Genomic DNA, 12,663 nt, shown 5'->3' with positions numbered 1-12,663 from the left:
TATGTTATAATAAAGTGTTATAACTATTTGTCACATATCTAATTGAAAAAATTATGTACAACTGAAGTCTTTTACTAAAAACCAAAATTAATACAAAAAATGTGTTCTAGTTTATTTGTTTATGCAATGCTGTCAATTTTTCCTTGCTTGTTGTAATTAATTTTTGTTATAGGTTTTATTGTTAGGTGTGGGACAAATAACGGGAGGGTGGATGTTATGAAATTGTATTTTAATTAGATAGGAGTAGTGGAAGTTATTTGTGGAGAATTAATAGATGTCAAATTTTTATGCTGAAGTGGTGTGGAGTGATGCTGAGGTGGTTGTGAGTAGTGGCGGAGGTGATACTCTGGTGATCTGGAATGATATTGAGGTGCTGCTGAAGTGGTGGTGCGCTGGTTCCGAGGTGATGCTTATGTGATGCTGAATGAAACATAGGCAGTACTGAGTGATGCTGAAGTGGTCCTGAATGATGATGTGGTGATGAGTTATGCCGATGTGTAGCTGAACTGGTGCTTATGTGGTGCCAAGTGATGTTGTTTTTGTTTTGTGTTGAGGTGTTTCTGTATTGATGCTGAAGTAGTGCTGCGTTGGTTCTGAATTGCTGCTGGTGTGGGGCTGTGCAGGTGCTGAACTGGTGTTGCACTGGTGGTGGTGGTGCACTGATGTGGAGGTGGTGCTGTGCTAATGACTGGTTGGTGCTGTGTTGATAATGAGGTGTTGCTGCAGTGCACCTGAGGTGGTAGTGCTGTACTGATGATGACTTGGTGGTGGTGCACTGATGAGGAGGTGTTACTGTGTTGATGCTAATATTATGTGGTGATAAGGTGCTTAGGTGGTGCTGTGCTGCTGCTTAGGTGGTGCTAAGTGATGCAAAGTGATGCAAAGGTGCTGCTTAGTGGTGCTGTGGTGGTACTGAATGATAGGTGGTGCTGAGTGATACTTTGTTGGTGCTGTGTTTTTGTTTAAGTGGTGCTTAGTAATGTAAGTCTGGTGCTGCGCTGGTGCTGAGGTGATGCTGCGCTGGTGTTGATGTGGTCTGCCTCCTGTTACAGTGGCGATACTGGTGTGCTTTCTGTCTGGGCAGAACAGGGGCACAGATGTTGCTGCTTATTTAAAAACGAACAAATAGTGTAATAAAGGGCAATAATGTCCATGCCAAAGTTGCAAGGTATAATAATTAATATTATCATACTATCACAGCAGCTTGTGGCGGAGGAGTTTGTCCCTCGGCTGCGGTGGAGAGGATGGGCCTTGTAAGGAAAGCTGAAAGGTCCAGTGCCTTGGTGCTTCTGTCAGGGCGCTTTATAATCCAGCTTATGGCGGTGGGGTCTCCCTCGGCCGGGGTGGAGGGGACGCGCCTTGTAAGGAAAGCTACGAGGTCCAGTGAGTTCACAAATTTTAACATCGAAAACCTGGGCATCTGTGTGTGAAATTTGTTAATTAAACAGAAAACAAGAGAACCACGTAGGTGTGATGGAGGCGGCACATGCAGTGGGGTGTAGGAAATACGCACCACAGCTGTGCACTGTGTAGTGGGGTGAAGGGAAGCTCGCACCACAGCTGTGCAATAAGGTGAAAGGAAGCATGCACCACAGCTGTGCACTGGGTTGAAAGGAGGCACACACCACATATCTGCACTGTGCAGTTTTGTGAAAGGAAGCATGCGCCACTACTGTGCAGTGGGGGCAAAGGTAGCATGCACCACAGCTGCGCAGAGATGTGACAGGAAGCGCGCACCACGGCACTGAAAAAACGCTAATGTTAAAAGGTGCAGTCCATTTTGAAGCTGTGTACTGTGCAATGGGGGGAAAGGAAGCACATGCCACTACTGTGCAGTGGGGGGAAAGGAAGCACGCACCACAGCTGTGCACTGTGTTGAGATGTGGAAGGGAGCTTGCACCACAGCTGCGCAGAGGCATTATTTAGCAGCCGGTGCCAGCAAGCAAGTGCTAATGAAGTGCCCATGTGCGCACCGGCAGACACCGGCTCAAATGAAGCCACCAGCAAGGGCCTGTGTAAAGCCCCTGGAACGCACGGGCACCAAAAGCAATGTGGGGAAAGGAAACGCGCACCACAGCTGTGCACTATGCAGAGATGTCAAAGGTAGCACGCACCATAGCTGCACAGAGGTGTAAAAAGCACGCACCACTGTGATGAAAAAATGCTAATGTTAAAAGGTGCGGTCAATTTTTAAGATGGTACCGAAAAAGAGGCCACTATAGAGGCCAACTACAGAGTACAGCAAATGTCTTGACAAAAACATACTAATCCAAAGATAATGGTGCAGGAAGAGTGCTGACATAGATGAAATGCGAGTGCTGCAAAAAAAAAAGCGCACTCTTATGGCGGTGGGGTCTGTCCCTTGGCCGGGGTGGAGGGGACGCACCTTGTAAGGAAAGCTGCAAGGTCTTGAAATGAAACATGATCCACAACAGATGGCACGCTGCGCGCTGCTGCTCGCTCCCGACAGCTAAACGCTGTGGGAGTAAACCTTTTCAGAAAAGGTGGCACATGCCTTTGGCCAATTGCGTGCTTTCATTTTTGAAAGCCACACGCAAAGGCCAATAGCATGTGTGAAAAATCGAACACCACACGCACGAGTTTGTAGTAAGTCTGAAGTGATTCCAAGAGGCCTTCTCCTACAGCAGCACATACGCGCTGCGCTAGGCTCAACCTAAAAAGGACAAGTGTGAACGTAAGCGCGCATTCGTCAACTGTAAGCAAACGAAGCGGAAATCTTAAAATGTTTTAATTGTGATGAAAGTATGCTAGAAAAGTTGGATCTTGTCATCACTAAAAGGATTCAATACCTCCAAAAACGCACGTTTATCTTAATTAACAAATAAACATAAAACGATGATCGGATGAAAACTAGTACATTTATTTCAAAATAATGTTTAGTATAATGTTTAAAAAATATATATATGTACAAGTGATGTTGGGAATCCACGGTTTTAGACCGTAGTCATTAAGAGAGCAGACTTGCACAATTCCAAGTTGGCGTGAAACTTATTGCATGATGACAGGACCATTTTACCCAGGGGTTAATTGATGCTGGTAGTCTCGGAGGACAGCAGGGGGTGGAGGGATACGATTCCCAAGGAAGCCCGGTGAGAACTCAGAAGCAGGGCCAGTTTCAGTGACTCATGCGGCGCAGTAAACGGCGGAGGGAAGATGTTGGGTAGCAGTGGCTAAGAAAATGCTACCCCCCCCCCCCCCTCCCGGAAAGGAGAGCCTTCCTATGAAAACAGCAAAAGAAGTGCAACGAAAGGTAAAGCAATTACAGAAAACCAATAATACATGTAAGCGAGCCAGTCGCCAGGGACGGGAACTGCAAAAAGGCAGGACAAAAGTTAAAATAGCCACAGAAAGCAAGGGATTTTCTTAAAGCTCACAAAGGAACCAATGGGAAGTGGGGGCTGTGATCAGTGCCCGTAGATGAGATACAGCATGCCGTGCAGAGCAGCGCATGCGCACTAAGCTCAACCTGAAAATTGCAATTTAATTTGGAAGGTAGGAACTTATCATACATAAATTTTTTTTTCTCTAATGAAGCGATATGCTAGATTCCAGCATGTCACTTTCTCTCTTTCCTCCCAGGTCTTGTTTATTGTCTGCACACATCAGTACTTCAATTGAGGCCACAAATCGTGCATACTGGATTTCCATTTGCTGAACTTGTGCTGCTCTGATGAGTCAAGCTAAAGATCTAAACTTAATTTCAAGCTTTCATTTTCAAATTACTTCACAATGTGATATTTTGAAATTTAAAATGTAGCTTTATGCATAGGTACTTCATCCACTAATACAGAGTTTCTAAAGAGTTGTGGACGCCAGGGGTCCAAGGACCACAGGTTCTGATCCTCTTCCGTACAGTAAAGAACTGTAAAGCAGATCAGATGTTGAACGTGATGGCATTCCTGTGCAACTTGATTGAAAAGAGATATTGGAAGATCAAAGGGCAAATTAATTTAAATCCATTGCATTGTAACTGAGGTCTGAAAGTGTGTAATAAGAATTACTAAAATATATTCTATTTAAAGGTGAATTTAAAAATAATTAAGTATTCAAAATAGATGAAGGGGATAAACGCAAGTGATATCTTTCTAAGATAATGATTTCACTCGTGCCAGAGAGCTGTGGATGAAGCTCGTGTTAATGTTGGTTTCCTGCACTGGTTAAATTTGAGTTTTGTCACCATTGGTCATTTCATGTAGTTTTCACTTTTACTTACTCTAGTAGAGGCACATAGGTATTTACAATGTTGTTTTTCTTCCACAGAGAATAAAATCCTGCATAGAAAAGTAAGTACTAACTACATGTTTTCCGAATATTTCTTTTCCTACTTTGATCTCTATGCGGTAAAAGATGGCATGTTGACCTCTTCCCTCCTCTCTGTAGGTGCTCTGAAGAACAGGCTGTGAGCGTCCCAGAGGTATCCAGAAGTCAGTTGGCTCCCAGATGTCCTGCAGAATTTAAAATATGGCAACAGCTGAAGCCCAGCGCGCTAGGTAAGGAGTGAGGCCAAGTAGGGTTTCCCTTGGGGGAGTGGGAGGGGGGGTCAGGGGAGGGCAGGAGAGGTCAGTTACTACTCTTGCTCTATAGGCCTAGTACCTAATTTAGTGAGACTGCTATTCTGTAACTTAGTCCAACCCAAAAGAACACACCTAACAATACCTGGGAATCGACTGTATTATAAAACGCGATACACTGGCAGCTATGAGTGAGAGGTTTAACCTAGTGTGGGGGTTGAGTGGCCTAATGAGCCTGTGCCCCACACCTCGGGCAGCTCCATTACTGGGAAAGGGTTTCTCCGGTTGTAAGCACCGACCATCCGCTGATCTGTTCTTCTCGGGATTATGTCCAAGTAGCTCTATTTACTGAATTGTGAATTTACACCCATTGTGAAAGCTGTCGTGCATCAGTCCATTGTTTATTAAACTGCGTGGGAGGTGGTAGACGAACTATAAAACACAGGTATGACATTTGCAATAAAGAACAAGCAATGGTAAAGCTAAACTAGGCTTTCCTATTTGAAAGTGCAGAATAAAATGTGAGTGATGGGTTACTAGGAAGGTTCGAGGTGAGCAGGTGGTTAGAGCAGTATGCACAGGATGAATACGTGATTCTGTGCAGAGGTGGCTAGAACAGGTGAGTGGGTGGATGGCAGGGACACCGAGGATGGGCCAGGACAATTCACTGAGGGCAGAGTCAGTGAATTAATGAATGACTGCATGCATAAATGACGAATTCATGGGTTTGTAGATGAATGGCTCAGTAGATGAATGGAGAGGTAGGTTAGCAAGGGATTGGGGCCGAACATGTGAAAATAGGAAGAGGTAGTAGGAATCAAGGGGGTTGGGAGAGGCTATTGACTGCGAGCATTAAAGACCTGTCGGGACCTTTACTTGCTATACCTTGACGCATAAACATAGGTTATGAGGCACACCCCACTACATGTATTCATTTGCACGTCCTTTATCCAGTTGCACTTGGTGGGGGAGTTTCGCAGGTCATAAACTGTGGTTATTCATGATTTGCCTGCTTATTTGAGACTCTAAAATGCATGGGTCCCAAGGCAAGGAAATATGATGTGATGTTGATCAGGCATTCTCGGGGCTCGAGAAGTACTTTAAGGAAGAGTTGTGCGGTGTCAGTTGTTGGAGACTATTGGTGTTCAATGACTTAACTTGTTGATTTAGCGGTCTCTAATGGTTATATAGTCTAAACAACTTTCTCCTCCTAAACTTACTGCTCTCCATTATCTGTATATTCTAATTCATCCTTACCAGAGGCTGACCAATAGGCCTTCAATATGACCAGTTTAACTGGTTAAATGTATTTATTTAGATTCAAATGTGTTTTTATAGTATGCACCAGTACTCATTTTGTTTTGCTTTGGGCAACCAGTTGAGCAGGTTCATAGCATCTCTCCTTGTGATAATTAAACGCCGTGTTTCAAGATCCCTGCATTGAGTAGGGAGGGACCTGATAGTCTTGGGTGGATATTATTAGAACCGCTCCCGTTTCTTGATCAGTTTCCTATTGGGTCAACTTTTTTTGTCACTTATAACCAGAAGATTGAAGACTTCGAATATATTGCCATCATGTATTCAGCAATACAGAAGAAATTGTTGAATTTCACGTGCAAGTCAATGAATTAGTAGGTGTACTTGTTGACCAATTTTAAATACACAGGTTAATTGTCTATAATGTCAGGTGGAGGGCGGAAGGTTCACCTAGCTACATCTTCCACAGTTTCTATATTGTGCAGTTACGAGCTTGGGTAAGTTGAGAATATCCCAGTTTCATTTCCAGTATGGAGGTGACCTACTCGTGTTTATTAAGAATTCGCTTTGGCTGTTCATATCAAGCAATAGTCTTGATTTACTCCTTGGCCAGGAAATATCTGATGGCATAACTAGTACATCTGCTGCAGCAAGCACACTTTGAGAAGTCGGTGTGCTTTCTAAAATGTATTGATTGGTAACTAGACCCTTTTGTTGCAATGGTTCCTTACTCTGGTTTAGTAACATTAGAGAAATATTCCCATGTTTGCCATCTTAATTTTAAAGACAATTGATTATTACTGTGTGAAGAAATGGCATCCTTTTCCTCCTAGTAAACTGTTAAAAAATCTTCTTTGTAGGTGTACGGGCTAATAAAGACCTTCTTAGGATAGTAAGAGAATAGAGTAGCTCAAGATGTAACTAGACTGGCACAGTTTGAGCAAGTTCCCAAAGCTGTATGGGGGAATTGCCAACTTCTCCAACCACAAACAGTCTAGATCTACAGCTGAAGGTCTTTCAGAAAGGTATACTGTAGTACAAGGTATATGTTCACTGTGCTTCAGATGGTGTCAATCCAGTTGGGTGTTATGTTGACCCTACCTGGCTTGGGTTCTTCAAGCATGTGATAGGCCTGATTTTCATTTTGGATCGATGTGCTTTCTTTTGGGCCCAGGTGATAAAGTAGTCAGTTTCTGTTGGCAACATCTGATGGCAAGTTCCCCATGCTTGCTGAATGTAGGCCACCCCCAAACTGAGCCTTCGGCCACAGCACAGTCAGGGGTTTAACAGTCTGCACCTCACATCCACAACAGACTCACTAGCTTGGTGGCTTTCTGCACAGTCACCCCACCCCTTTAATTACCACATTTGATGTGTGTGCGCAACATGTTTTATAATAAACACCCTTTGGAACAGAGGTGCTCTGCAAAGCTCAAGTCAGTAACTCTCAATCCTGTGCCAAACATTCATCGGACATCCACACTAAAGCTTCGGTTCACATTTGTCAGGCCATGGCAAAAACAAACAAGCATTTGCAATGCAATTGGTCTTGCCTATGGGACCTTATTTGTATTTGGCTGTGCCACACATTAGCCTGGGTGCTGAAACATCTACTGTTCTCTAACATGGAGGGAAAGTAAGCACCAAACTGTGTGACACACCAGGTATGGGAACATATGGAGAGAAATATTGCCTTTCAGCTGGAAATGGTATAGCCCAAACCTCTGTTTTTAATAAATCGGGGCCTTCGGTGGTCATATCGCTGAAAATACAAGATTTAAAAAATATATATATATTGTCTGCGGATGCTCGTGGAAGACTGTTTCTATGGACTGGAATCTAGAGAATGCTAAAGTGATTCTGGTATTTTACAGACCTCTGCTGGTCGTTTTCTATCAAGACCGTTAAATAGAATCAGTTGAACAGAAAAAAGTCCAGAAGCGGAAGCAGACAAGTCCTAGGGCTGATCTCCAGCACCCACAAAGTACATACACATATAAGTATATACTAAAGTGTATACAAGAGGGCACGAATGCTCGACTTACAGACAGGTCACATTGGCCATCAGTCGTGATAGATCGGGTCAAACCAAAAAGTTCAGGCCAACTGCGATGGAGTGTGGGCCAACTACATGGACCAGCCTTGACCTGCTCTAACAGTACCTTGGTTCGCAGTTAAGTCGAGGACGAAATGCAAGGAGCAAAGGAGGCAATGCATCTGCGCTGATCCTTAGGATGTAGGTGGTGCGTCAGCTCGGAGCTGTGCCAATTAAGAGATTCATCTGGAATCTAGATGATGCCTCGCGCTGTCACTGATGCAATGTCCTCAATCCTTGCAGCGGCGATGCGTCCGTGTTGATAGAGATGTGGTGTCCTCCATCCTCACAGCGTCGATGGAGATTCGCCGGTTCCAAGCATTGCAGCGACAGTGATGCATCGTTTTTGGCAGTTGCAACATTGTATGCCCACTTACAAGGGCCCAGGACTGGATTGGCGCAACTTGGAAGGGCACTTGGGCTGTTCAGGGCCTACCTAAGGGGTGACTTGTATGTATTAAATGGAAGGTTTGGGACTGGTAAGAAGGTTAACCTGCTAGGTCGACAAGGCCATTTAATGGCCGACTTTGAAGTGGCATGCCTGAGACATGTTTAATGGGATACTTAAGTGGTTGGCACAATCAGTGCTACAGGCCCACTAGTAACATTTAATTTACAGGCCCTGGGCACATGTAGTGCACATTACTAGGGCTGTATAAGTAAATTAAATGTCAATTGTAGATATGCCAATGTTGCCATGTTTTAAGTAGAAAGCACACGATCTTTCGCACTGGTTAGCAGTGGTAAATTGTCCAGAGTCCTAAAGCAAACAAACGAGTTCATTAAAAAAAGGGGACGAGGAAGGATAAGTTTGGGGGTGAACCTCCAGAAAAGACCATTTCCGAACTTGTTGGCTCTAGAATATAGGGGCCAAACTGGTGATGGGTTTGAACTGATCACCTATCCCAAAAGGAATTACCTTCCTAGCTTTCTAAACCAAGGATCCATCCTAAGCTCCAAGGGTTCAAGCAGGGAACTTTCTCACACAACAGGACCTCTAACGCCTTCGACCCTTCCCAGCTGATCTAATCGCTAGGCTCATGTTCTGCTGTCAAGTTACCTGTTCGTTTCTGACGTCCTCTGTGCCAGTGCAGGCGGTTTCGTGTTTTGGCTCCTACAGCCTAAAATGATCTTCCCTCTGCATATATGTATAGCAGCCTTGTTTTTAGGGCCTTTAGATCTGCTGTAAAATATTTACAGACCACCTTAGCCCTACCCTTTCTTGCACAGCTAGGCTGCCCGGTGATTATCCAGGGGCGATCTTCAATGTTTTCTTTTTCTCTCGTCTGTTCTTAGCGGACGTATGCTTGGGTAAATATTGTATTTAATAACTTAATTACTTTGTGCTCTGCGTTTCCTGCTGTTAGATATAAAGAAATGTAAATGCGTGGGATGGTCAAGCAATCAAATGGGGTAGGGCCTGGTCACGAAGCAGAAAAGTAGATGGAGGAACCAGGGTGTGTAGAGCACTAGATGAGATACCATGATTCCCTCAAGGTTTACAGACTGGCAAGTACCCTCCAATTTAATGATTAAACTGCACACACACACCTAACTGGCTTGGTCCTCAGTGCTAAGCAGAGTCTACTTCTACTAAAGGCTAAAGCAATAGCTCTAGCAAAAGCATGTATAATTGGACTTTTTTCTAGACAGTAAAATAGAGGCAAATCATAATTTTGTAGAACAAATTTATTGGAAAACCAGTTAAGTCAATTCGTCTTTTAAATGGGGATGCAATAAAGTTGGAAAAATCTTTACCTTGGCTGTCTTTGCAGCAGGACCAGCACCACAAAGCATATCTGAGTCACAATTGGACATGGGCCACTTTAGCAAGAGCTTTTCTCAGAAAGCAACTCTGCCTTCACATTTAATTTGTTTTGGGGGAGGGATCTGTGGGTTCAGTGGCAAGAGTCAACAATTTTGCAAGAGGTAACATTGTTACATGACCTGAGATTTATTACACTGAAGAGACAATTTAAATTGATCTGCAAAAGGCAGCAAGAATGGAAGATTGAAAGACTGCCTCTTTTAAGTTGATGGTTGTACTTCCTCCGGATCAACTTCAAGAGAAAGATGGTGGTTTCTGTGGTATCTTTCCACTGTGTGCTTGATCTTTAGATCACTCCAACAGGTTTCATGGAAAGATTACAAATTAGTATTTTGTTGCCATATGATAAGCACCACACTTATTTGGGACCACTGAATTGTGGTATGATCAGCTTTCCTGTAACACTTTATAGCATCGCTTTTTTTCCTAATGTATAAGCAATCTCACTAAAGATATTACATTTTTGGAAATAAAGTTCAATACTTTAACCTGAAAAAAGAACATAAGTGAAAAGGTTTATGCATTTTCCTATGTAATTTAAGTAAGTCCTTTTTTCCCTCTACCTGCAGTTCCATCACGCCTGACTCTGGATCCTGAATCGGCATACTATTGCCTTGTCCTTTCTCACGACCGAACCACCGTGCATTTCAGTAATAAATGCCGGTGTCTGGATGACCACCCCAAGAGGTTCATCAAGGTATCTGCTGTCCTGGGATCGGAAGGCTACACCTCGGGGATGCACTACTGGGTGGTGGATGTGGGCAGTGCAGCTGCATGGATTATAGGTGTGGTTGAGGAATCCATAAGCAGGAAAGACAATCTTGAACTTTTACCTCGGAATGGAGCCTGGGTGCTGGAGTTGACCAGAGATAACACTTATACAGCTCTGCAAACCCCAGCCAGGATTCTGCCTCTCACCTCCAGGCCCAAAAAGATTGGTGTCTGTGTAGACTTTGATGCGGCTGTAATATCTTTCTATTGTGTGAAGGACATGACCCACCTGCATTCCATTGGCTTCAGCACTAGTTCAAAACTCTTTGCCTATTTCCAACTCTTTGCAGGGGCTCCAAGCAATAAATGTGAGTTGCTCACCATCTGCCATTAGCCTACAGTGGATGAACTTTTCTCGTGTACCCTCAAGGAGGAGGACAACAAATGTGCTCTTAACCGTCTAAGTCCTGAATTCCATTCCGTTTGGGTTCACTTGGAAGGATATTGTTTTTTTTTTATATATTTGTCTTTTTGAAAAATTATGGTTTCATGGATTTTTTTTTAAAATGACTTTGTGAGGCTGCTTTTCTTGCGTATAAAATCAAGCCGGGTTTTTTATTTTTAATTTTTTTATTAATAGTTGGTTTCTCATTGAAGAGGTGGTCTTGGGTTAACACCTGCTAACTTTGTGTTAAGTGGCTGCCTAAAATTATATGAATCACATGAAGATGCTATTTAAGAAGATTCAGGCAGTGTTATTGTAGAACCTGTAGCTCATATACAGTTGTATGATTTAAGCTTCTAAAGGGCCACCTCTGGTCCATGGACTAGATGGGTAAATGTACTTGAGTCTACAGACCTAAAGCTTGGCGCTTTGGAAATTCTGCTTTTAGTGACCCCAGAGCTTGTACTAGTCTGGTACGGTTCTTTCTCTTTTAGAGAAGAGACCATACTGGTTACTTGATAGGTCCTACACAAAGTTGTTCCTTGTTGCTAAGGTGAAGCAACACTGCTGTTAACATGTAGCATAGGCAAATCTGTTCTGGTGTGATTTCACCCTGATTTCCAACATCTAGAACCCACAGGTACAGATGCTCCTATGCCCCAAAGTTCTAACTTTGCTGTGAGTAGTTTATTTTTAATTGGTTTTGTTTAGTAAAATCGGCGCACAATATTTCCCCCAGTTCGCATCATGTTATCAATCTCATCCGTTACCTCTTTCGCTTGAGGAAGCACAATGTCGCCTCGATGGCTTCCTTAATGCAGGATAGACGCAAAGGTGTAGTGCTGCAGCGTGAAGGGAGGTCTTAACGGTGCTGTGACTTTCTCTTCTAAATAATAGGACAAGGTGATGTGGGATTCCTTCCGCCCAAAATGCTTTCAGTAAAGCTGTCCCAGGGGTCGCAAGGGAGGATTATTCAGGGGTTTCAGATGAAACTGACTGTTCTGGCCTTGGTTCAATCCGGATAGAATGATGAAACTGGAGTGAAGGTTTGGTGGTGGAACAGTGAAGTTTCAGGATGCCCGATTGTTTGCGCCCCAATTTGTGTCTAGCGCAAAGCTTCTCTTAAGTTTAAGAGGCTGTAGAGGGCATTATTGTGGGATATGCGCTCTACTCAAAACACATTGTTCATGAACTGCTTTGTTATATTTATTTGAGATTTATCATTCTATTTTTATTTACTCTGAGATTTATCATTCTACTTTTGTTCACACTTTGCTGGTAAATAAATGTTATATTTTAATTAATTTATAATTTCAGCCTAATTTCTTTCATCACAAATGTGGAAAGTGTCTACTGTAGGATAACCGAGAGACGGGCACTGCTGGGTGGGTATTTATTGTATTTCACACAGTTCGCTGGTGCCCTTGCCCAGTCTCGAACTGCGGACATCCCTGCCACTAATGTAGGCAATCGAAAGTTATTAAATAATAGTTTACATACAGAGCTGTCCATAGGCGTACTGTATCAGTGTCCATATGTAACAGGGATCCCAGCCTAAGCTTATTGGTGCCCTTACCAGTTCCCTTTATACGCTAACTTTTGTGGTTCAGGACCTGATTTGGCATGCTCAGCGAATTTCCCTAGCAAGCCCTTGCCCCTTTCTTTCCCTTTGAACCTATTTTTTTTTTCTCTTTTGTTTCGTATCCTCACTTATCCCTTCAGACCAGTAGCTCATGCCGCACCACACTGGCTTCAAGCCATATAGACATCAACCACAAGGAGACGATGGACGGAG

The 12,663-nt window shown here is 43.4% G+C and overlaps 1 protein-coding gene across 1 annotated transcript in view; it reads left to right on the top strand.

The window, feature by feature from the left end:
• The window catches only part of LOC146811679 (zinc-binding protein A33-like), a 137,870-nt gene extending 125,702 nt beyond the window's left edge, over positions 1 to 12,168 (top strand). The window contains exons 5-7 of the mRNA XM_085614521.1: positions 4,282 to 4,304; positions 4,402 to 4,511; positions 10,282 to 12,168. Of these exons, the coding sequence (XP_085470647.1) occupies positions 4,282 to 4,304; positions 4,402 to 4,511; positions 10,282 to 10,817 (669 nt within the window). The 3' untranslated portion in view covers positions 10,818 to 12,168. The remainder of the gene's footprint in view (positions 1 to 4,281; positions 4,305 to 4,401; positions 4,512 to 10,281) is intronic.
• The last annotated feature ends 495 nt before the right edge of the window (positions 12,169 to 12,663 follow it).

This window comes from Triturus cristatus, chromosome 7, assembly GCF_964204655.1.
Source record: "Triturus cristatus chromosome 7, aTriCri1.1, whole genome shotgun sequence".
Lineage (NCBI taxonomy): Eukaryota > Metazoa > Chordata > Amphibia > Caudata > Salamandridae > Triturus > Triturus cristatus.
This window is presented reverse-complemented; position numbering and strand designations above follow the sequence as displayed.